Source organism: Phyllobates terribilis, unplaced genomic scaffold, assembly GCF_046119375.1.
Source record: "Phyllobates terribilis strain yellow unplaced genomic scaffold, ASM4611937v1 Scaffold_5__5_contigs__length_657084704, whole genome shotgun sequence".
NCBI lineage: Eukaryota > Metazoa > Chordata > Amphibia > Anura > Dendrobatidae > Phyllobates > Phyllobates terribilis.
Window position 1 is genome coordinate 321,104,486 of NW_027362765.1, and position 26,858 is coordinate 321,131,343.

General features: G+C 43.3%; 1 protein-coding gene across 3 annotated transcripts in view; it reads left to right on the forward strand.

The window, feature by feature from the left end:
- Positions 1-6,218: 6,218 nt before the first annotated feature.
- LOC141273116 (uncharacterized) overlaps positions 6,219-26,858 on the forward strand; it is a 94,400-nt gene continuing 73,760 nt past the window's right edge. The window contains exons 1-7 of one of the 3 annotated variants that reach the window (XM_073684521.1): positions 6,219-6,704; positions 7,730-8,250; positions 13,147-13,281; positions 14,587-14,778; positions 15,415-15,538; positions 15,635-15,732; positions 16,997-17,093. In XM_073684521.1, the coding sequence (XP_073540622.1) occupies positions 7,921-8,250; positions 13,147-13,281; positions 14,587-14,778; positions 15,415-15,538; positions 15,635-15,732; positions 16,997-17,093 (976 nt within the window). In that variant the 5' untranslated portion in view covers positions 6,219-6,704; positions 7,730-7,920. Of the gene's footprint in view, positions 6,796-7,729; positions 8,251-13,146; positions 13,282-14,586; positions 14,779-15,414; positions 15,539-15,634; positions 15,733-16,996; positions 17,094-26,858 lie in introns of all 3 variants that reach the window. The other 2 variants (XM_073684523.1, XM_073684522.1) reach the window with 2 other exon arrangements.

A 26,858-nucleotide genomic window follows, 5' to 3' on the forward strand; every position in this document is an offset into this window, starting at 1 on the left:
AGTAAGGAAATGGAAGAACACAGGGACAGTTCTTGTTAAGGCCAGAAGTGGCAGGCTAAGAAAAACATCAGAAAGGCAGAGAAGAAGAATGGTGAGATCAGTCAAGGACAATCCTCAGACCACCTCCAGAGAGCTGCAGCATCAACTTGCTGCAGATGGTGTCACTGTGCATCGGTCAACTATACAACGCACTTTGCACAAGGAGAAGCTGTATGGGAGAGTGATGCGAAATAAGCCGTTTCTGCAAGCACGCCACAAACAGAGTCGGCTGAGGTATGCAAAAGCACATTTGGAGAAGCCAATTTCTTTTTGGAAGAAGGTCCTGTGGACTGATGAAACCAAGATTGAGTTGTTTGGTCATACAAAAAGGCGTTATGCATGGCGGCAAAAAAACACTGCATTCCAAGAAAAACACTTGCTACTCGCAGTAAAATTTGGTGGAGGTTCCATCATGCTTTGGGGCTGTGTGGCCAATGCCGGCACCGGGAATCTTGTTAAAGTTGAGGGACGCATGGATTCCACTCAGTATCAGCAGATTCTTGACAATAATGTTCAAGAATCAGTGATAAAGTTGAAGTTACGCAGGGGGTGTCTTTCAGCAAGACAATGATCCAAAACACCGCTCCAAATCTACTCAGGCATTCATGCAGAGGAACAATTACAATGTTCTGGAATGGCCATCCCAGTCTCCAGACATGAATATCATTGAACATCTGTGGGATCATTTGAAGAGGGCTGTCCATGCTCGGCGACCATCAAACTTAACTGAACTGGAATTGTTTTGTAAAGAGGAATGGTCAAAAATACCTTCATCCAGGAACTCATTAAAAGCTACAGGAAGCGACTAGAGGCTGTTATTTTTGCAAAAGGAGGATCTACTAAATATTAATGTCACTTTTCTGGTGGGGTGCCCATACTTATGCACCTGTCAAATTTTGTTTGAATGCAGATTGCACATTTTCTGTTAGCACAATAAAACTCATTTCAAGGCAGAAACATTACTTTGTCCAACAGTTATTACATATATAAAACTGAAATAGCTGTTGCAAAAACACCAATTTTTATAAAACATTAAGCTTAAGATTAATAGGGGTGCCCAAACTTTTTCATATAACTGTATATTGTTGCAGTTTGGCCATGGGTGTGATCTGTGTCTACCACAATTTCCTCACTTTTGTAGCAGAGATTGGCTATTCCTCACTTAATTGTAAGCCTCCTATACAGCTATTTCTGTTAATTACTGTGATTGAACTTATATATAAAAATGATCATTATCGATCCCGTTTGGTATAATTGGTTACTCCTACAAAATTCCTGACCTTGTACAGGTGTACCTGGAGGAAATTATGCAGTTTTGAAGGCAAAGGATGGTCACACAAATTGATTTAATTTACATTTCTTTTTTGTTCATTCTCTTTGCATTTTGTTAATTGATAAAATAAACATTTTTTTTATTTGACAGCATTCTAATTTTGCAGCATTTTTTTTACAGCTGCCCAAAACGTTTGCAGAGTACTGTATAAGGGGAGGTGAAATGCTCTGCATTGTGTATGATCTCGAGATGCTCTGCAGTGTATTTAGGGAGGGACTCTAAATGTATGACAGACATGAGATGTTTCAGCCTATGGCTGGTCAAGAGAGCCTAATTCATTCACTTATGGGGAACTCTATATTAAATAGCACTTAGGCCAGCTTCACATACCCGCACAGTTCATATCTAGACCAAGATTTTCATGCCATGTGCTGGTCTCCTGACCCGGACTAGCAACTTCATAAACATTTATGTGGCTGTTAGTTCGGGTCAGGAGACTCTTTGCCGGTCTGAAAAATGTGGTCCGTACAAGGACAGTAAAATGCTGACATGTGAAGCTGGCCATAGGAGGATATTATATTTTACTGATGTAATGCCAATTATACCTGCAATTCCATCACTTATCTTGTTCTAATATAACCTTGTGTTACCTGCTAGGAAATGAGTAGCATCTTGGAAACTCACTAGCAGCCTTGAAGGGGCCACAGGACCTTTCACCAAATTTTTCATGTTGAACTCAACACACAATGTAATAGTGGAATAACAAGGTTTATTTTTATTTTTAAAATTTTCCCGCTCTTTTAGTTATGTCCAAGTGGGTGTTATAAGTTTTAATTGAGGGCATGTTCCTCTGCCTCCTGTATTACGCTGACCAATCATAAGCAGAAAAGTGCAAGAAGACCTGTGTTGATGTCTCAGGGTCATCTGACCGGAGTCCACATGTCCTGCCAGCCGGAGTGTGCAGCCTAAATAAGCATTGAAGATATATTACATGGCACAGAAATGGGAAGCTATTAATCCCAGTTAATATTTCCACACTTCTGTGCTGTGTAATATGTTTTCAGTGCCTATTTATTTTAGTCTGCACACTCCGGCTGGCAGGACATGTCATCAGGATCACATGACTTGAGTCCACATCACTGGTCCTTCTGCACTTCTATGTTGCTGCCTGCTTATGATTGGTCTGCATCATACAGGAGGCAGAAGTACACGCCCCCCAGTGAAAACTATCTAATAGCACCCTCTTGGACTTAACGAAAGTTAACTCATTATGTGCCAAATATTTGATTGCTAATATATCTACAACGGAGAAGCGAAATAAAAATCTTTTATTCCACTCTGCAGCCACAATTCCCTGGTATGTTCAATTAAACATGAAAAAAATTTGGTGAAAGGTTTCTCCGTTTTCTTATAACATAAGCTCAAAAGTATACAAGTCTAACTTTATAATGTAAATATGTTAATATATTTTCCTTAAAAAAAATAAAAGAGGGATTTACATCTGTTTTTGGACTTGTGTCATTCCATTTTTATGCAAGAAGTCAACACAAAAGGCCATCCCTGTGGAATTGTAATAAAAATTCTGTGCTGGGATTTGGTGATAAAATTGTATACAGCCGTCGCATTAAAATCACCTACCTGATATTGTGTAGAATCCCTCATACCAAAACAACAGTGACCCATGTACCCCACTCCAAAAGATCTCTATAAAGGTATCCAGTAGTATCTAGCACCAAGAGGTTAGCATCATATATGTTAAAAGGGATTTCTGGTTTCGGAAAACCCCTCTCACCCCAGCTGCAGTTTTAACCTCTTCATGCCCAAGCCTGTTTTCACCTTCCTGACCAGGCCAAATTTTACAACTCTGTCCAGTGTCACTTTATGTGGTAATAACTCTGGAACGCTTAAACGGATCCCATTGATTCTGAGATTTTTTTCGTGACACATTGTACTTTGTTAGTAGTAAATTTAGGTTGAAATGTTTTACGTTATTTGTGAAAATATCGGAATTTTAGCCAAAATTTCTAAATTTTCAATATTTATGCCTTTAAACCAGAGTTCCGTCACACAAAACAGTTAATAAATAACATTTACCACGTCATCAACATCATCTTTGAAAAATTATTTTTTTTCTTAGGAAGTTAGAAGGATTACAAGTTTAGCAGCAATTTATCATTTTTTCAACAAAATTTAAAAAATAATTTTTTTTAGGGACCTCATCACATTTGCATTGACTTTAAGGGGCCTATATGACAGTAAATATCCAAAAGTGACACCATTCTAAAAACTGCACCCCTCAAAGTGCTCAAAACCACATTCAAGAAGTTTATTAACTCTTCAGGTGCTTCACAGGAATAAAAGCAATGGGGAAGAAAAAAAAATGAAAATTGTATTTTTTCCCACAAAAATGTTGTTTTAGCCCCAAATTGTGCATTTTCACAAGGGTATCAGAAGAAACTGGACCATACAATTTCTTGTGCCATTTCTCCTGAGTACATCGAAACTCCATGCTTGGTGGAAAACTATTGTTTGGATGCAGGGCAGGGTTCGGAAGGGAAGGAGCACCAGTTGACTTTTGGAACGCAAAATTGGCTGGAATCAAGAGGGGATGCCATGTTGTGTTTGCAGAGCCCCAAATGTGCATAAATAGTAAATAAAGTATTTTTCTAACTATTGGGCTATTATCGTTGTTCTGTGCTTCACACTCCTTCCTTAGGTTAATACATGTACAGTAAGTTACACATGGAAGGCACAAATTATATATCTTACGGATATCTATCTATTTCTATATCTATTACCTTTGCACATCTTTAACACATAAAAATCTGTAATTTATATTCTGCATTTTATTCCGGTACGTGTCACACGGATGGCATACAGATGTCACACTGATGACATCCGTGTGCTGTATGTCTTTACACAGATCCATAGACTTTTATTGGCCTTTGTAATCTGTGCTTCCAGAAAAAAACAGATATGTGCATAGCCACATAGGTTATAATGGGTACGTGTGGATACGTGTCTCTGGTACGTGTAAAAAGAGATGCTACACGTACCGGAGACACGTACATGTGAAGGGGGCCTTAGTTGCAAATCACACTGGTAACGCCCCCTTTTATTGAAAATAAGCTCTGGAGGCAGATTACCATAGGGATCTATGTCTGGTCCATAGCCTGGAACAGCTCATTTACATATAACAAAACCATGGATATATCTGGAAATAGACATCGTCTCATAGATATCAAGGTATCACTTTATTCAGCTTCCTATTACCTACATGCCCATATAGATTGCTTAGGAGGGTGAATTCTACCGACATATTCCCTTTAAGAACACTTGTTCAACGATTGTCTTTTAGTGCAAATGCAGCTTTATTTGCAGAGAGATGATGGGAGTAATACTCTTATTTGCAAAAGAACCTTCCTTATTATATGAAGCACCATCACTTAGTATATAGGGTCTTCTCTTGTTATGTATAGTACCGTCCCTTTTTACACTGTATCCTCTATCGTTACGTATAGCGCTATACATAATGCTGTCTCTACCGCTTTACATCTGCAGATGTGCACCAGAGCACCGGTGTGTTCATCATGTGACCTATCACGACCTCCCAAAATAATCATGTGGCACGTCACATGACACATCGAGTGCTAAGGGCTCACTTACACTAGACTGTCTGGGGCTCTAGCTACTCTTAACCCCCTCACTACCTATGATTTGTAGGTACGTCATAGGTTGTTACCCTGCATTGTATGTGGGCTCCGGCGATGAGCCCCCATACTTTCAAGCACATGATAGCTGATTTGATTAGCTGTCATGTGCCCCTAACAGCTGCGGGTGGAATCGCGTTCCGTGAAGCCCTGCTATGTGTACCACAAGCGATCAGAAAACTATTGAAGCAAGTAAGAAGTAGAAAAAAATATTTTTAAAAATATTCAAAAAATTTAAAAAAATATAAAAGTTTAAATCGCCCCATTCAAAATAAAACTAACACATATTTGGTATCGTTGCGTTAAGAATCGCCCGATCAATATATAAAAAGAATTAATCTGATTGGTAAATGGCATAATGAGAAAAAAAATCAAAATGCCAGAATTTATTTTTTTTGGTCGCCGCAACATTGCAATAAAATGCAATAAAGTGCGATCAAAACATCGGATGTATCCCAAAATGGTATCAATAAAACGTCAGCTCGGCATCTGAAAACTAAGCCATCACCCGGCCCAAAATCCTAAAAAATTGAGACACTTTGGGTCTCGGAAAATGACGCTTTTTTTTTTTTTTTTTTACAAACTTTGGATTTTTTTTTCACCACTTTAAATAAAAAAGAACCTATACATGTTGGGAATCCATGAACTAGTAATGACCTGGAGAATAATAATGGCAGGTCAGTTTTAGCATTTGGTGAACATTTTTTTTTTTTTTTTTTTTTTTATAAACATTTGTGGAGTTGCACTTTTTTTGCAATTTCACTGCACTTGGATTTGTTTTCCTGTTTTCCCGTACACGATATGGTAAAACCAGTGATGGCGTTCAAAAGTACAACTCATCCCGCAAAAACAAGCCCTCACACGGCCATATTGACCGCAAAAAATACAAAAGTTATGGCTCTGGGAAGAAAAAACTGAAAATCCCGAGGTCATGAAGGAATTAAAGGGGTTGTCCGGACTTAAGTCTACAGTCCTTCCGCCGCTATGAAGATTCTCTAGCGGCAGTCATGTGACCACAATACGCATACTCCTGGTCACATTCCGACTAGATGTCTCATACCATGCACTTATAATGGGTGAGGCTGTAAAGTCTAGTCAGAATGTGGTGGGAGTGTGCATATCACATACGTGTGGTCACATGACCCCCACTCCAGGCGCCTCCTCACAGTGCGCACAAGTCTCAGTCTCTCGGTGTACCCCAAGGCTAGACACCCCCTTTCATCAGCCCTAATAGACAATCCATTGGTTACTACCTATAAGCATTAATAAGGGCCTGCCTGGGGCTTCCACTTCTCTGGGCTGACACTGGCTCGCATTATAGAAGGTGACCTATCTTAGCGGGCGTCATGTCTGAGGAGGCTTCCTGCCCTCTGCACCCCGCACGGCTCGTCCGTTCTGGAGCGGCACTGAGGCGGACACGCTAGTCAGAGGCCTGCACTCTATTACTGCGTTTCTCACTTTGATATTAGTCGCCTTTTCATTCTTCAGGGGAGCAGCGCTATAACAGGAAAACTACAGTACCCGACAGCCCGTGCGCGCTCTGCCTGACATGACGTCAGAAGTCTGCGCGATCATGTCAGGCCGGGAGGCGGTGTGATGACGTCACCAGGGAGCGCTGATAGGCTGGGGAGCTGAACAGGGCGGAGCGTCGCGCGGGTCTGTACTGGGGTCGGGATGTGATAGTAAGTAGTAATGCTGATATTAGTGAGGGCTCATGTATGCAGATCATGGCCGGTGCCGGGCTACACACAAACAGGATACCTAGTGCCCCAGGTAGGAGGCCTCTCATCCACTGTTGGGTAATGGCCAGTGCTGTGTAAGAACAGCATAAAGCTGGAGGTATTTATAAGAATTATTATTAAAGGGATTGTCCAAGATCGGGGGCAGAGGCAGGCAATGGTATAACGTCATACAGGTTCCTCCCTGCCGCCCCCTGCTGTTCCTTGTGTATGGGGCTGCAGTGTGACCCCACGTCTACAGTGTGTGACGGCTGGACCTCGCCATCACCTATAAGGCCAGTGATCGGCTGCAGGAGCCAGGGGCAGACACCCCATTGGTGCCACCTGGACAAGGGCCCATGAGACACCTACAGAGGTGTGATTGGGCTGCAAAGGGCCGTGTACTGTTATTGCACAGGGGCCTCTTCTGTCTTGTGGAAGCAGCGGTGCGGGCTGCGCTGGAGCCACAGGGACGTAACGCCGCTCTGTTGTGTGCCCCAATACCTGCCTTGGCTCCAGTTTTGGCTCATCTTGGACAACCCCTTTAAAGGGAACCTGTCGCTCCAATCGTGCTGCCCAAACCACGGTCAGCAGAAATCTGAGCCTGGCTGCAGGATTGCAGAGTCGGGGACCATAGGAAGAGACAAGGCGAGTCTGATCCTGCCAGCGGCTGGCTGCTTCCCTCCCCGCTCCAGTTGATTGACAGGTCTTTTACACTCATTGAGGGGAGCAGCCGTCTGGTGGCAGGATCGGACTACTGTTCTCTCTCCCTATGGTGTATTTTCTCTGAAACGCTCTGGTGCTGTAATTCATACTTGGTTGCAGTTGTGTAGCCAGGCAGAGATTCATGTTTTATTACTGGTAGGACTTTATTCTTCTTTTGATTATCTGTTTTTTTTTTTTGTTAAGTTTGTTATTCTCCTCGAGCAGACTTTCAGTAGTGTCACTTACAGAATACCCTGCTACTGCATTTCTTTTCCTTGTTTCAGGCCTGTTGTCTTGTTAAAGGTTACAACAAATGCTGCAGGAAAGAGGATTTGTCTGGTAGAATAAAGCAATGGCTTCAGTAGACTCGGGCTTTATGAATTAGCAGGCAAAGGAAAGCGATTCGTATTGTCTGAGGAACACACACCATCCAAAGCCTGATGCTGCACCAAGCAGAGAAGAGCAGAATGTGATCATGGCAGATCCTCAGAAACTTCGCATTAACCACCAAAGAGACGAGAACAGCGCTCTACATCATTCATGTTCGCAGTCAAGACAGCATGCCGAGACACAGACTGAACTATCATGTCTCTCATCTGAACACATCTCATTGTCTTGTGTCAAGCCAACGAAGAACCACAAATACAGTGATATACCAGACAACGGTAGTTATATTACCGAAAGCATTCAAGGTGTGATATCAGATGGTGGCAAAATTCTAGTTACAAACTATCCCGGAGAACTGATATCCAGCGACAACCGTTCATTCTCCACAGAAACAGCAAAATCTGAAAAATATGAAGAGGTAAAATGAGGGAAACGTAGTTAGTCTGGGAATGGCAAAAAAAAAAAGCTGAGAAAAATTTGCATATGTATTAAATGGTTATCCTCGAACGTTTTTGGCGTGTAAGCAGTAGAACTTTAGGCCATGGTTTTGATTAGTCTTCAAGACTATCCTGGGGTTTAGAAAGTTTTGCTAGTTTAGGATAAGTCTGGTTCCCGGTGGTCATAAGTCATACTTGATGGGTATAACACTAGATTTCTTCTTTATTGTACACAATAGCTGCCATATTTGATACAGTAGCAGAATACCCACTTGCAGTATAATTGTGGTCTCCCATCCTTTTCTCCCCAGCATAGGACTATTACTATAAGCCTGCATACTGAAGAGATGCATGAGGGGTGTAACGACCGCGGTCGCAGCTGCAGCTGGGCCCAGCGGGCGAGGGGCCTGCCGACGCTAGCAAATACTTCAGCTGAATGTGTGCCCTCGGACTCACATTCAGCTGAAGTGTATTGCAGTGCACAGACCCACCAGGTCCGTGCTCCGCAATACACTCTGCCAGCCAATTAGAGGTCAGCTGCTGACGTTGGCATGCACGTGACTGGGGGCGCATGGTAGTGACATCATGCATTACCGTCGCTAGCACGCTGAAGTCAGCTGCCAGCTTTAGAAGAGGACACTACGCGGAGGGAATGTGAGTATTTTTTTTCAAAATCAGTGAGTACACAGTGCTCGTAGCCACACTACTACATGGATGACTGTGGGATGTTCATTATACTACGTGGATGACTGTGGACTGTGCATTATACTATGTGGATGACTGTGGGCTGTGCATTATACTACGTGGATGACTGTGGGCTGTGCATTATACTACGTGGATGACTGTGGGCTGTGCATTATACTACGTGGATGACTGTGGGCTGTGCATTATACTACGTGGATGACGACTATGGGAGGTGCATTATACTACGTGGATGACTGTGGGCTGTGCATTATACTAAGTGGATGGCTGTGGGCTGTGCATTATACTAAGTGGATGACTGTGGGCTGCGCATTATACTAAGTGGATGACTGTGGGCTGCGCATTATACTACGTGAAGGATGACTGTGGGCTGCGCATTATACTACTTGGAGGATGACTGTGGGCTGCGCATTATACTACGTGGAGGATGACTGTGGGCTGCGCATTATACTAAGTGGAGGATGACTGTGGGCTGCGCATTATACTACGTGAAGGATGACTGTGGGCTGCGCATTATACTACGTGGAGGATGACTGTGGGTTGCGCATTATACTAAGTGGAGGATGACTGTGGGTTGCGCATTATACTACGTGGAGGATGGCTGTGGGCTGCGCATTATACTACGTGAAGGATGACTGTGGGCTGCGCATTATACTACTTGGAGGATGACTGTGGGCTGCGCATTATACTACGTGGAGGATGACTGTGGGCTGCGCATTATACTACGTGGAGGATGACTGTGGGCTGCGCATTATACTTCTGCTATTGGACCCCATGACCTCTATGTAGGCCCTGTAGTATAATGGTTTATTTTTTTTATACATTAAAGAACAGCGGCAGAACGGAAGACCTATACCAGAATGGGGGGTATATACACAGCTCAAAAAAATAAATAAAGGGAACACTTAAACAACAGAATATAACTCCAAGTAAATCAAACTTCTGTGAAATCAAACTGTCCACTTAGGAAGCAACACTGATTGACAATCAATTTCACATGCTGTTGTGCAAATGGAATAGACAATAGATGGAAATTATTGGCAATTATCAAGACACCCTCAATAAAGGAGTGGTTCTGCAGGTGGGGACCACAGACCACATCTCAGTACCAATGCTTTCTGGCTGATGTTTTGGTAACTTTTGATTGTTGGTTGTGCTTTCACACTCGTGATAGCATGAGATGGACTCTACAACCCACAGAAGTTGCTTAGGTAGTGCAGCTCATCCAGGATGACACATCAATGCGAGCTGTGGCAAGAAGGTTTGCTGCGTCAGTCAGCGTAGTGTCCAGAGGCTGGAGGCTCTACCAGGAGACGTAGTGGGGGCCGTAGGAGGGCAACCACCCAGAAGCAGGACTGCTACCTCCGCCTTTGTGCAAGGAGGAACAGGAGGAGCACTGCCAGAACCCTTCAAAATGACCTCCAGCAGGCCACAAATGTGCATGTGTCTGCACAAACGGTTAGAAACTGACTCCATGAGGGTGGTATAAGGACCCAACGTCCACAGATGGGGGTTGTGCTCACAGCCCAACACCGTGCAGGATGCTTGGCATTTGCTACAGAACACCAGGATTGGCAAAGTCGCCACTGGCGCCCTGTGCTCTTCACAGATGAAAGCAGGTTCACATTGAGCACATGTGACAGAGTCTGGAGACGCCGTGGAGAGCGATCTGCTGCCTGCAACATTCCTCAGCATGACCGGTTTGGCAGTGGGTCAGTAATGGTGTGGGGTGGCATTTCTTTGGAGGGCCGCACAGCCCTCCATGTGCTCGCCAGAGGTAGCCTGACTGCCATTAGATACCGAGATGAGATCCTCAGACCCCTTGTGAGACCATATGCTGGTGCGGTTGGCCCTGGGTTCCTCCTAATGCAGGACAATGCCAGACCTCATGTGGCTGGAGTGTGATGATTTTTGTGTGATTTTGTTGTCAGCACATTCAACTTTGTACAGAACAAAGTATTCAATGAGAATATTTCATTCATTTAGATCTAGGATGTGTTATTTGAGTGTTCCCTTTTATTTTTTTTGAGCAGTGTACTGTACGGACCAAAAGTTTGGACACACCTTCTCATTTAAAGATTTTTCTGTATTTTCATGACTTTGAAAATTGTACATTCACACTGAAGGCATCAAAACTATGAATTAACACATGTGGAATTATATACTTAACAAAAAAGTGTGAAACAACTGAAAATATGCCTTATATTCTAGGTTCTTCAAAGTAGCCACCTTTTGCTTTGATGACTGCTTTGCACACTCTTGGCATTCTCATAGTCATGAAAATACAGAAAAATCTTTAAATGTAGAAGGTGTGTCCAAACTTTTGGTCTGTACTGTATATAAGGAAGGGGCCCAGGATAAGGGACCTATACCAGGATGTAGGGCATACAATCATTTTGTTATGCACATGTTTTTCCTTTGTGTGTATAATGCAACAACACTGAAAAAAGAGAAAAAAAGGCAAATTGGACATGATTTCACACAAAACCCCAAAAATGGGCCGGACAAAATTGTTGGCACCCTCTACTTAATATTTGGTTGCACACCCTTTGGAATAAATAACTGCAATCAATCGCTTCCTATAACCATCAACAAGCTTATTATTCCTCTCAACTGGAATTTTGGACCATTCTTCTTTTGCAAACTGCTCCAGGTCTTTCATATTTGTAGGTGCCTTCTCCCAAAAGCAATTTTAAGATCTCTCCACGGTTGTTCAATGATATTTAGTTCCGGAATCATTGCTGCCACTTCAGAACTCTCCAGCGCTTTGTTTCCATCCATTTCTGGGTGCTTCTTGAAGTATGTTTGGAGTCATTGTCCTGCTGGAAGACCTGTGACCTAGGACGCAAACCCAACTTTCTGGGCACTACATTGCAACCCAAAATACTTAGGTATTCTTCAGATTTCATGATGCCTTGCATACAGTCAAGGCACCCAGTGCCAGAGGCAGGGAAGTAACCCCAAAACATCTTTGAACCTCCACGATATTTGACTGTAGGTACTGTGTTTTTTCTTTGTAGCCCTTATTCCATTTTCAGTTAACAGTAGAATTATGTATTTTACCAAAAAGCTCTATCTTAGTCTCATCTGTCCACAAGATGCCTTCCTAGAAGGATTTTCGCTTACTCGCGTACATTTTAGCAACTTTTTTTATGTCTCTGTGTCGGCAGTGGGGGGGGTCCTCCTGGGTCTCCTGCTATATCGTTTAATTTCATTCAAATGTTGACAGTTTGCGCTGACACTGATGCACCCTGAGCCTGCAGGACAGCTCTAATTTCTTTGGAACTTGATTTTGGCTACTTATCCACCATCCGGGACTGTCCTGCGTTGCAACCTTTCATCAGTTTGTCTCTGCCGTCTATGTCTAGGGAGATTAGCTACAGTACCATGAGTTGTAAATTTCTATACTATGTTGCACACCATGGACAAAGGAACATCAAGATCTCTGGAGATGGACTTGTAACCTTGAGATTATTGATATTTTTCAACAATTTTGGTTCTCAATTCCTCAGACAGTTCTCGTCTCTTCTTTCTGTCTTCCGTGCTTATTGTGACACACACAGACACACAATGCAAAGATTGTCAACTTCTCCCCTTTTTATCTGGTTTCAGGTATTATTTTCATATTGCTCAGACCTGTTACTTGCCACAGGTGATTTTGAACGAGCATCACATGCTTGAAACAAAGTTGTTTACCCACAATTTTGGAAAGGTGCCAACAATTTTTGTCCTGCCCCATTTTTGGGGTATTGTGTGAAATGATGTCCAATTTGACTTTTTGCTCTGTTTTTTGTGTTGTTCCAATACACACAAAAGAAATAAATACGTGTGTGTGTAACAAAACATGTGCAATTGCAATCATTTTCTGGGAGAAATACTTCATTTTCTGGAACAATTTCAAGGGTACCCACACTTTCATCCATGACTGTGTATATATGTATGTACATATATATACATATACCATATATATAATTATATATCTCGATATGTGTTTGTGTGTATATATGTCTCTATCTCTGGATGGGGTGGGCCAAATCTTGCACTGGGGCCCATATCAGACTCTAGTTACGCCAGTGTACATGACGATATGTAGAATTGATATGGTAGCACATATAATCCTCGGATGTCCTCACTTATAACTGGACCTCATTAGCTTTTTCTATTTGTACCTGCAGATGGCATCGGAGGCTCAGTCTCTCCCACATCAACTACAGGTGAAAAGAAATCCTATGGATGAGAGGATTCCCAATTGTGTAACCGAGAAAATATTAAAGCTCGCTCTGAAGATCATCTGCCTGCTGTCTGGAGAGGTGATGGCTTTTGGGAATTGCCACATTTTTCAGATTATCAAACGCATCAAGGTTTAGGCAACAAGAAATAGGAACAAACATTTAAAAAATCCTTCATAGTTGTTAAAACATCCCTGGTGCAGCTCTTTCCCCCAACAACTTTTCTAACATAAATTCAGTATTTGTCACATTTTTTTATGTTAACTCAAACTTTTATTTATCTATACAATAGATATTTAATTTCTTGTTGTTTTTTTTTGCAGAACACAACTTTGTGCCACTAGGGGGAGCTCATTGCCTAGGAGTTAAAGGGATTCTGTCAGCAGGTTTTTGCCATGCAGCATGACATAGTGGCTGAGAGCCTGATTCCATCGATGTGTCCCTTTTGCTGCTCTGTCATTTTGATACAATCACAGTTTTCACTGCTGCAGATGAAGCAGTGCTCAGAATGCTGAGCCCTGTATATCTCCGCCCAGTGATTGGCTGCTTTCTGTGTGCACTATACATTGGAAGAAAGCTGCCAGTGTGTGGTGGGGGTGGGGTTACACATTATTTGACAAGTAGTCACGAAATCCTTAGTCCTGTAATGATAATCTCCTACTGATAAAACACTGATTTTATTGAAACCGTAACACAGGCTAGTAAGTGACACATCACTGGAATCATGATCTCAGCCCCTTTATCATGGTGCTCTCAGATTACATAGCAATAACCTGCTGACGGATTCCTGTAAAAACAGCTGTCATAGAAGCCAATACTAACTATGAATTCATGTTTAGGAAGCTCCCCCTTGTGGCTGATGATGGCACAAAATTACTTGTTCAGGTGTCATTGGAGCTATGGGAGAATGGTCAGAAGGAAGGCAAGAAGCAGATAAATAAAGGGAGGGATGGTTGATAGGGACAAGGAAAGAAGTGTGGGGATATAGATCAGCGTATGGAGAATGTGCAGAAACATACAGCGGACGTTTCATCACTCATTATGTATAAGAATGCTTTTCTTTTCCTGAGTTTCAGGTCGTGTGTTCCCTGTGTGCTGATGAGTGTATAGGCAGTAGGTGCTGCTGTTGGGACGCAGCTCTCACTTTGCTGGGTGCTGATTGGTTCTAGCAGGTGCCGATCGCACAGTTGCAGGTTGACTGTAAAAGTCACTGCTCTGCAACCAATGAGCGCTCGTTAGACCCCACCGCTCGATCTAAAGATTAACTAGCCACTCAGACACTGGGATGCTCCATGTGAGCCGTGCCAATGAGCCCCATGTCCTTTCCCAGATGTATTTCTGACTTTATAGATACTGATTTTTACTAGGGTCTCTATCTTTATACAGGATTACACAATAGTGAAGAAGTCATCTGGCGAGTGTGTGACCCTCAAAAGCAGTTTCCAAATGTCAGGAGAATGGAGCAAGACCAAGAGCCCCAATTCAGAGCCTCCTCTTCACTCACTAATATATGAAAGCAACAAGGAGCAGAAGATCCTAGACCTCACCTACAAGATGATTGAGCTGCTGAGTGGAGAGGTGAGCGCTGCTCGGAATATGGGGACATTATATACTAACACAAGGGAGTGTCACGCTAGGTATGGAGATAACCCAGCGCATAACGACGGGAAAAGGGGAGGTAGCCCTACAACTAGGGAAAGGGAGAGTGGAGGCCCCTAAACAGATCTAACGACAAACCCTGACTCCACTATAGACCCTAAATAGGTTCTGTACCTATCACCAAGCAGGAAACCTGGCCCTAGCTGACTCTAGGCCCTAGGTAGGGAGCGGGAGGGGTGAGCACTGAGTCAGCCCCACTACAAACTCAAGTACACACAGGGGAAACAAACAAGGGAATACAATGAGCTCCTAGATGACACCGGAGAAAGCATGGCAACAATCCACGAAGGAACTCCAAGGTATTTCTAGCCGACTACTAGAATCCTAAGCCTGAATAGGTATAACACCCTATCACCAGCAACTCTCTGAGCAATCTGAGTGTATTTAAGGACACCGAAAGGAAGTGCTGATTAACAGCAGAAAGGTGAGGATACCTCAGGGTCCTAAAGAGAGAGGAACCATAAGAGTCAGGGAGATGCTTGTAAGGCTAAACGCAGCGACCTTCTACAGCCGGACACCGTATGACTGCAATATGATTGTATTGTTTTGTGTCAGGTTTCTGTAAGGTTTCAGGATGTCACTCTCTGTTTCTCTATTGAGGAGTGGGAGTATATAGAAGACCACAAGGATCTGTACAGTGATGTGATTATGGAGGACCACCGCCCCACCTCTCTACAAGGTAAGAGGAAGCTTTTCTGAACAGAACTTAATTGAACAACAGTTTTGAGTCCTCTACATTCACCCATTATCTGACATCCACAATTGTTTCCCACAGATGGATCCAGTATGGTAGATACACCAGGAAGGTGTCCCAGTCCTCTGCATTCCCATAAATGTCCAGAGCGAATCCCTAATGTCCATGAGGATCATCAGGTAGATGGAGATGAATCGCCCAGTCATGTATGATTACTGGATTGCATGTACACAACTGCGGAGCATGTTAGTAATCATGTTTGGCCATGTGGGGCGCTGTTTCTTGTATTGTGTACTGCTGTTATGAGACCGTTCTTACTACAACGATCTGTTCTCAAAAGATCCATTTTTTACAAAACAAAAAGATGAAACTAATTTTCTGAATATCTCTATTCATTCAGATTAGGAGTATGAGCGCCACACACAGAGATACACGCACTTACACGTCTTGGCTGCTATCATTGAGGTTATTAATTGCTGTCTGAGGAATGTTCCACTAGAATATGCAAATTATTAAGATCTGCTGAACAATGACGTCCCAGATGTGGTCGATGGGAGACAAATCCGGAGACGCTGCTGGTCATGGTATCACGTTTAGGCCATACAGGCTGCTCACAGTAGCGCAAGCAACATGTGACCTGGTGTTGTAGTGTTGAAAAATGGCTCCTGGGACACTTTGGAGAAATGGCCGTACCACTGGTTCCACCACCAAGTTAGTGTAACACATCTGTTAGTGTCCATGGAATCAAGAGGGGTGCCCAGGTGCATTCAGCATGGCAGAACAATCCTCAGACAACCATTATAATCTTCTTGATGGCAGACAAGACTTGTAAGTGTGTAGCTCTGCTTTTATATTCGAAAATTTTGATTCCATTTTTCATGATTTTGCATCTCCGTAACATGTCTATCCATCCTGCGGTTTCCACATCTTTCCTTTCTTGGTGTTGCGGTGTCAGTTTTGAGGAGTGTGTATTCTTTTGCCATAAACCATGCTATAGGGCTTTCCATCATTACACTGTTAGGGCATGTTACCCTTTGGCCTTCCTTGTACATGGAGGTAGCGCCCACCGTGTGGGAAATGGCCGCACAGTCCCGGTCACAACTTAGTTGGGCTTTGTTGCAGTTCCCAGTCCAGTGGGTGTGAAGGAGCCGCTTCAGTGTAGTATTCGGGTGGGGTGGGTCTGGGGACGATGAGTTTGATTTCCACAGAACGGTAAGTAATGGCATGTCCAAATAATATACTATTACTTACTTTGTTATAATCCTAGCTGTGTTGATAAATGAAGTAATATGAGGTGGGTTGTGCTCATTTTTGAAATGTGATTGGATCCATTTTTGATATATACAGTAGTTAATGATTCTGATTACATGGTTGAATAAGCCCGATAATAATTTAAATACAATATTAGCTAAGACCTATAACAGCTCATTTTCTTATATTTAGGGCGCAAATAAGAATAACATAAAAGTTGAAGCTACAGAGAGAGAAGAGATGCGGCTTATGGATGATCAGCAGTCTCAGAAGGAGGAAACCCCGATAGGTATTAGGACCGATAGCCCAGGAAATCGTTTGTTTTGCATTTCCTATTATGCCATTAATATTATAGCTGATTCTTAGGCTATGTTCCCACGATGCAGAAATGAAGCAGAAAATTTCTGCAGCATTTCTGCATCTCCCTTGCAGAAAAAACGCATGCAGATTGTGCATGCGTTTTTCCTGCAGAATACATGCGGAATACATGCGGATCCACATGCGTTTCCGCATGCAGATTGACAAGCGCTTTCCAGGCGATAGCATCACTTGGAAAGTGCTTGACAACTAGGTCACACTATATAAATCCATGCAAACGGCGTGTATTTATACAGTGTGACCGTAAAACAATGCTTAAAATAAAGCTATACTCACCCCCGAGGCCCCGGCGTGGCTGCAGCGCTGCTTCCTGTCTGGTTCCTGGCTGCCGGCATATCGCGAGACAGAGCGGTGAAGGGCCTGCGGTCACATGACTGTGACGTCACCGAAGGTCCTTCAGCGCTGCCGGCATTCAGAGAGAAGCCTTCGGAAAGGTGAATATAAACTTTATTTGTTATTTTATTCTTTTTTTACAGGTACAATGGTACCCAGGTCTGGATGAGAGTCTCCTCCGCACATTGAAATGCATATAGAATCCGCTTGTCAAATGTACAGTTGCGGTTTCTGTGCGTCTCAATGCAAGTCAATGGCGGCCATTCCGCTGCGCTTCTGCAAAATTAATGACATGCTGCGGATTTTTGTACGCAGCATAAACGCTGCGGATAAATCCGCAGCATGGGCATAGAACATGTGGAATCCCCTTGGGGACCATGGGGTGCGGATTACCTAGCGTTTAACAAGCGTTTACGCTGCGGAAATTCCGCAGCATAAACGCTTGAAAAATGCTACGTGGGCACCCAGCCTTAGGGTTTGACAATAATGTGCAAGTAACAGAAAAGAGGCGGAAGTCATTGCTGGAGCATAATGTCCTCGGTAACTGCAGGAGCACATCCTCTTGTTTCTGTTAAGCAGGGGCGTTGTGGGGTCGGACCCTTCATGGCCACAGTTTAATTATTTAAAGGATCTGAGGAAAACCCCTTTCAAAGGAAATCTGTCAGCAGGTTTTTCCTACCTCATCTGAGAGCAGCACATTGTAGGCAAAGACAGGCCCGAATCCAATGATATATCACTTGGTTTACTGGATGCAGCGGTTCTGACAGAGTTCTTAGATCTAGAATGTAGCAGAGCTGAAAAGCTGTGGCTGCCTACACCAGGCTCTGTATACAGTATACAAAGTCCATAAACTGTGAGCTGCTTATCACAGGAGGGTGAAGAGACAGACTAGCATGCACGCACTGCTGTAGTATGGACAATGATAATCACCAGGTGATAAAACCTTCAGTGTAAGTAAACAACACCACACAGCCTGACATGTGATAAATCGTTGAAATCTGTGTTTTAACCCCTACCTCATGCTGTCCTCTGATTACATAGCACAAATCTGCTGACAGATTCCCTTTAAAGTGTCACCTCTCAATGTACCCGGAAATCACAATTCTATATACAGCTCTGGCAAAAATTAAGAGACCACTGAACAGTTTTCTATTGGAAAGCATGGAAAGACTGGTGGAAAGCATGCCAAGACGCATGAAAGCGGTGATTAAAAATCATGGTTAGTCCACCAAATACTGATTTCTGAACTCTTCCTGAGTCAAAACATGAGTAATTTGAGGTCTGAAAGCACTGTTTCTCTGTTTCTTTTTTAGTATTTTGACGCTTTATCATTTGCTCCAAATAAATACAAAATTTTTAGCTTTGAATTTCGGAGACATGATGTCAGTAGTTTATAGACTAAAACAACAATGTACATTTTACTCAAAAATATACCTATAAAGAGAAAAATCAGAGAAAATGAAAATTTTGCAGTGGTCTCTTCATTTTTGCCAGAGCTGTACATTAAGGTGTTATCCTATCCTAGCTTTGTGCATCTCTACTTATGACCTGATTGGACTCCATTATGAGCTGCACATCATAAGGCTTCTGTGAGGAGGATGTAATATGGAGGCATACATAAGTATTTTTCAAAGAGGAAGACGGGCAAAAAAAAAATGGTGGCATGTTTAACCCCTTTACCCCCGAGGGTGGTTTGCACGTTAATGACCAGGCCAATTTTTACAATTCTGACCACTGTCACTTTATGAGGTAATAACTCTGGAACGCTTCAACGGATCCCCCTGATTCTGAGATTGTTTTTTCATGACATATTGTACTTCATGATAATGGTAACATTTATTTGATATAACTTGTGTTTATTTGTGAAAAATTAGAAATTTGGCGAAAATTTTGAAAATTTTGCAATTTTCAAACTTTGAATTGTTATGCCCTTAAATCAGAGAGATATGTCACACAAAAGAGTTAATAAATAACATTTCCCACATGTCTACTTTACATCAGCACAATTTTAGAACCAACATTTTTTTTTTTGTTAGGAAGTTACAAAGGTTAAAAGTTGACCAGCGATTTCTAATTTTTCCAACAAAATTTACAAAACCATTTTTTTAGGGACCACATCACATTTGAAGTCACTTTGAGAGGTCTTTATGACAGAAAATACCCAAAAGTGACACCATTCTAAAAACTGCACCCCTCAAGGTGCTCAAAACCACATTCAAGAACTTTATTAACTCTTCATGTGCTTCACAGGAATTTTGGAATATAGAAGAAAACAATGAACATTTTTTAACTTTTTTGCACAACGTTACTGTAGACCCAAACATTTTTTTATTTTCGCAAGGGTAACAGGAAAAAAATGGACCCAAAAATTTGTTGTACAATTTTGACCTGAGCACACAGATAGCCCAAATGTCGGGGAAAACCACCGTTTGGGCACTCGGAAGGGAAGGAGCGCCATTTGACTTTATGAATGTAAAATTTGTTTGAATAATTAGCGGACGCCATGTCACGTTTGGGGAGCCCCTGATGCGCCTAAACAGTGGAAACCCCCCACAAGTGACACCATTTTAGAAACTAGACCCCTCAGGGAACTTATCTAGATGTGTGGTGAGCACCTTAAACCCCCAGGTTGTTCACAAAAGTTTATAACATTGAGCCGTGAAAATACAATTTTTAAATTTTTCCCACAAAAATGTTTTTCAGCCCCCAATTTTGCGTTTTCATAAGGGTAACAGGAGAAATTGCCCCATACCATTTGTTGTGCAATTTCTCCTGAGTAAGCCGATACCCCATATGTGGGGGAAAACCACTATTTGGGCGCACGGCAGAGTTCGGAAGGGAAGGAGCACCATTTGACTTTTTGAATGTAAGCGCTGATGTGCCTAAACATTGGAAACCTCCCACAAGTGACCCCATTTTGGAAACTAGACCCCTCAAGGATTTTTTCAAGGGATATAGTGAACATTTTGAACCCAGAGGTACGACACAAAATTTGTTAATATCAGGTCATCATATTGAATATGTTGTCATTAGTCTTTAGTGCAAGTGCTTTCTACTTGAGTTTGCTTCCGGTACTCGGGTATGCACCAAGTGACATGCTCAAGTCCCCACTCCACATGTTTCACAGTTGTTAAGATACCCAAAAAAAAAACAAAAAAAAAAGCATGCGGTGATTCTGCATGGCAGGCAATCCCCACTTGTTTTTTTTTGGGCTGTATAACAGCCGTGAAACGTGGGGCGGAGACTCAAGCACCCACGACACTCGGTGCATACCTCAAGCACCCAATGCAAACTCAAGTAGCGAGCACTTGCGCTCAACACTAGTCGCCATATCGTCATCATTTTTTTTTCTTTACTTATGAAAAAATCACAACCCCAACACAATCTTAACCCTATCCCGAGGGACCCATTCACTATAATGAGGTAGCAGAGTTACTCTGGACTTCGTCTGTCCTCTGTTTAGCGGTGTCTTTTTTTTCAGAGGTTCACAAAACTGTGGCCGACGGCACTTTTATGCACGCCTAATAAAAAGATGGACACCGTGGGATCACAGGCCAGACGGCGTCCACGGTGCCTCCATCTGCCTCATTACAGGGACTCTTCCGCCGGAGGAAAATTGATGCCAAATCAAAGAGACGGATAATACGATTGGTAACAAAAGAGCCCAGGATAACTTCTAAAGAGATTAAAGGTGAACTTCAAGCTCAAGGAACATCAGTGTCCGATCGCACCATCAGTCATGGTTTGATCAAAAGTGGACTTCATGGGAGACTACCAAGGAGAACACCATTGTTGAAAAAAAAAAAAAATCATAAAAAAGCCAGGCTGGAATTTGCCAAACTACATGTTGACAAGCCACAAAGCTTCTGGGAGAATGTCCTATGGACAGATGAGACAAAAATGGAAGTTTTTGGCAAGGCACATCAGCTCTATGTTCACAGTTGGAAAAATGAAGCATATCAAGAAAAGAACACTGTCCCTACTGTGAAACATGGAGGAGGCTCTGCTATGTTCTGGGGCTGCTTTGCTGCATCTGGCACAGGATGTCTTGAATCTGTGCAGGGTACAATGAAATCTCAAGACTATCAAGGGATTCTAGAGAGAAATGTGCTGCCCAGTGTCAGAAAGCTTGGTCTCAGTCACAGGTCATGGGTCTTGCAACGGGATAATGACCCAAAACACACAGCTAAAATCACCCAAGAATGGCTAAGAGGAAAACATTGGACTATTCTGAAGTGGCCTTCTATGAGCCCTGACCTAAATCCTATTGAGCATCTTTGGAAAGCGCTGAAACATGCCATCTGGAAGAGGCAACCTTCAAACACGAGACAACTGGAGCAGGTTGCTCATGAGGAGTGGGCCAAAATACCTGTCGACAGGTGCAGAAGTCTCATTGACAGTTACAGGAATCGTTTAATTGCAGTGATTGCCTCAAAAGGTTGTTCATCAAAATATTAAGTTAAGGAGTACCATAATTTCTATCCAGGCCTATTTCATGAGTTTAATTTTTTTTTTTAAATTCTGTGGAAGCAGGGTTGAAAAGCAATGTCTGACGTTCATTTGTTCCTTTTCATAGATTTTTAATTTATTATTACTTTTGTCAGATTCAAGTTATTTCTGTGACCATTGCGGGTTTTTCTTTCATTAAACGAGGGGTACTAACAATTTTGACCACATGTATCTACTATGACCAAAACCACCGTTTTGCCTGCAGAAATCAGTAGGTCAGTAATAAAATCCATGGACAAGTGTGCCCATGACCTACTAGGGATAGGTAGCGGAAGAAGAGTACCAGACGGACGGGTATGCAAAACCTTAGAATGCGCGCAAATACTGCAAACAGCTACATGTTCAATTACATCCTGATGCAACCCCGGCCACCAAAAACGATGAGAGAGGAGGTACGCGGTTGCCTTACCACCTGGATGCCCAACAAGCACAGAGTTATGATGTTCCTTTATTATTTTGCGTCGCAGATCAGATGGTACAAATAACTTTCCTGAAGGGCAGGAGGCAGGGGCGTCCCCCTGAGCCTTTAACACCTCACCCTCCAGTTCAGAATAAAGAGCCAAAATGACTACCCCTTTCTGTAATATCAGGGCAGGGTTCTCATAGTCACCACCACCAGGGAAGCTCCGGGACAAAGCATCAGCCTTGACATTTTTGACCCCTGGACGAAAAGTGACAACAACATTGAACCTAGTGAAAAACAGGGACCATCTGGCTTGCCTAGGGTTGAGACGTTTAGCTGACTGGAGATATAACAGGTTCTTATGGTCAGTAATAACCGTAATAGGATGGACAGCCCCCTCCAACCAATGTCGCCATTTCTCGAACGCCAATTTGACCTCCAAAAGTTCCCTATTACCCATGTCATAATTTCTCTCAGCCGAAGACAATTTTGTAGAAAAGAAGGCGAATGGACGCCATTTACCTGGGGACGGACCCTGAGACAACACAGACCCAACCCCAACATCCGACGCATCAACCTCCATAATAAAGGGTTGGGAAACATCTGGTTGACTGAGTATAGGTGCAGTGGCAAAATGATTCTTTATGGAAGAAAAAGCCTGGAGGGAAGCATCTGACCATTTGGAAAAATCTGACCCCTTCTTAGTCTTGTCAGTAAGGGGTTTCACTATAAGGCTGCGTGCCCACGATGCGTTTTTTAAGCGTTTCCGCAGCAGCAAAAATGCTGCAGAAACGCTTAAAAAACACATGGTAGAAGGCCTGCCATGTGCGCACATGCTGCAGAAATTTCCGCTGCGGGTTATCATTGAGGAAAAAAACGCAGCACTAGCAATTATGTTGCGGAAGTGCTGCGTTTTCGCCGCCATTGACTTGCATTGAAACGCATGGATTACGCATCACTGCATATGTAGATGCGCATTCCACGCGTTTCAATGTGCGGATGGTACCCGGGTCTAGAGGACAGGAGACTCTCCTCCGGACCTGGGTACCTTCGAACCTGTTAAAAAAGAATAAAATAAAAAATAAATATTATATTTACCTTCTGATGGCCCCCGCTGCGCTCGTCCTCCCTTGCCGGCAGATCGCGGTGGACTGAAGGACCTGCGCTGACGTCATAGTAATGTGACGGCAGGTCCTTCAGTGCAGTGTACCGTGAGCTGCTGACAAGGGAGAACGGAGCGAAGCAAGACTGCGGGGGCCATCGGAAGGCAAGTATAGATTTATTTTTTATTTTATACCATTCTTTACGGTCACACTATATAAATCCATGCCGTTTGCATGGATTTATATAGTGTGACCAAGTTGACAAGCACTTTCCAAGTGATGCTAAAATCACTTGGAAAGCGCTTGTCAACCCGCATGCGGAAATGCATGTGAAGAACGCTTCACATCCGCTTGTCCGTGGCAGGAAAAACACATGTACAATCCGCATTCGTTTTTTTCTGCCAGGGAGATGCAGAAACGCTCAGGAAAAATCCAGAGTATTTCTGCATCGTGGGCACATGGCCTAAGAGTAATTATGGATGAATTTCCTGTAAAAATTAGTAAAGCCCAGAAAACGTTGTAAAGCATTCAGGTTCGCGGGACATTCCCAGTCAAGAACTTCACGGATCTTCTCCGGATCCATCCGAAAACCTGAAGATGACAACAAGTACCCCAAAAACTGCATCTCCTGAACATTGAAAACACAATTTTCTAGTTTGGCATAAAGTTTGTTATCCCTTAATATCTGGAGCACCTGCTTAACATGCCCCCGATGAGTCTCAAAATCAGGTGAGTACACCAAAATATCATCCAGATAGACCACCACAAACCTCCCCACCAAATGATGGAAAATGTAATTTATGAAATGCTGGAATACCGCAGGTGCATTGGTCAAACCAAAAGGCATAACCAGATTCTCGAAATGTCCTTCCAGGGTATTGAACGCTGTTTTCCATTCGTCCCTTTCTCTAATTCTAACCAGATTGTAGGCTCCCCTTAAATCCAACTTGGAGAATACCTTTGCTCCCACAACCTGGCTGAACAAATCAGGAATCAGAGGAAGAGGTTATGGATCACGGATGGTAATTTGATTTAGTTCCTGGAAATCTAAAGAGGGACGTAGACCGCCATCTTTTTTCTTCACAAAGAAGAACCCTGCCGCCACGGGCAAAGATGAGGGCCTGATATGTCCCTTCTCCAGATGTACCGCAATGAAATCCTTCATGGCTTGTCTCTTAGGGCCAGAAAGATTGTACAGTCTGGACTTCAGTAGTTTAGCTTCGGCAGTCAGGTTAATAGGACGGTCATAAGCACAATGAGGAGGCAAATCCTGACACTCCTCAGAAAAAATGGCCTCAAAACCAGACAGAAAAGCAGGTAATATTTCCGTAGAGATTGAAGCAATGGAAATATCTAAACGGTTCTCATGGCAGTAATCTCCCCATTCAATAATCTACCCGGTTTGCCAATCCACCAACGGATTATGTTTAACAAGCCAAAGTATATCCAAGACAATCGGGAGTTGGAAGATTGTCCAGAACATAGCAAGGGATGATTTCACAATGAACTGACCCCACCCTCAGTTTTACATTATGTACCATCTGAGTAAATGCTTCTGTTCAAGTGGCGCCGAGTCAATGGCAAAGATGGGAATACGTTCAGCTAAAGCACAGCAAGCAAGACCATGAGTTTTCACAAACTTGGCATCAATCATGCTGTCTCCGGCTCCACTGTCAACAAATACAGAATTTTTTTCGGTTTTGCTCTCTATCGCCACCTCTGCTGTCAGGACAAAGCGGGAACTGCAGTTTCGCCACAAATGCACCCCTTGTTTATCTAACGCCACACTACCGAGAGTTAATTGAGTCTCCTTTTGTTTAGGAATTGAAGGACAGGTCCCAACAAAGTGTCCCTTTTTCCCACAAAAAAATTAAGCCTTTTTTGTTGCGAATGTCGGGGGATATGTATGATGTAGAGACACACCCTAACTGCATGGGTTCCTCCATTTCCCCAAGTACTGGTTCACCCTCAGACCGCTCACCTGGCAGAGGTACACAACCGCGGCAAGAAGGCCCCGGAGAAGGTGGTTGCACCTGTCTATCCTAAAGGCGTCTATCAAGACGTATGGCCAAAGACATGGCAGCCTCCAAGGACTAAGGAGTTTCATATACAGCCAAGGCATCTTTCAACCTTTTAGTAGGTCCCTCACAAGATTGACTTCTAAGGGCTGAGTCATTCCATTTGGAATCTGTTGCTCATCTACGGAATTCCAAACTGTACATTTCCACTGACCGAATCCCCTGCTGAATGCGATGTAGCCTAGACTCAGCCAAGGCGACTCGGTCAGGGTCCTCATAGATGAGGGCTAGAGCTCCGAAAAACCCCTCCACAGATTGGAGACAAACCGAGTCCTGCGAGAACGAGAGCGCCCATGCCTGATGATCACCTCCAATAGAGAGATCACAATACCAACCCTTTGCTCCTCATTACCGGAGGAGTAGGGAAAAAGTTTAAAATACAATTTGCATACCTCCTTAAATACAAAAAACTTGTCCCTACCTCCTGAAAACCTGTCCTTAAGGGCAACCTTGGGTTCAGGCTGGACAGGCCTACCTGCAGAGACCCCCATATTGGCGACCTGTAACCACTGATGCTGCTGCTGTACCTCACCACGGAGGTCATTCACCTCCAGAGACAGCCTGTGCAGCCGCTCTGCAACTGAACCCATACCTGGGAGAAAAAGAGAGGAAAAAAAAAAGGCACACTCTCAAAAACACACAAAGAAAAAAAAAACAAAATGTCAGTTAGCTTTTTTTTTTATATTTCCTTTTCAAAACGTGCTCGGCTGGCTATGTCATGCCAGGTGTGGGAAAGCCTTATTGCAACACAGAGGGAGAAGGGAAAGGGAACGCAGACATTAGGGAAAGGGGGGAAGTGAAAACCTCCTAGTCTGGTCTAGTGTCACCCTGTCTCAACTAACGTCCCTACATTGCCTCCTCAGCAATCGCCGCACTCGTGCCTCGCCCTACCCTCCCTGGCGTGTGGCTAAGTTTAGGGAAGGGAGGAGATGAGCACTAGTCGACCTCCACTAAACAATATAGACAACAAGGGTGGATAAAACAGGGGAAATGGCTTAGCTTTAGATGAACTCCAAATAAGCACACAGCCTCAAGCTCCGAGAGGACGAAGTACTGCTCCTGCTAAGCTTCACAAGTAGAAATGGATATAGCCGGCGACTCCCTCTCAGACACACCAGGTATATATACATCCAGGCCAGAGAGCTAATTACAAGAGACAGGTAGCCGCTCGGTCCTAAAGACAGCCTCTTAGCTAAGAAGCTGTCTGCAATGCCAAGCGTAGAGATCTCCTGCAACCAACTGCTGGGCGA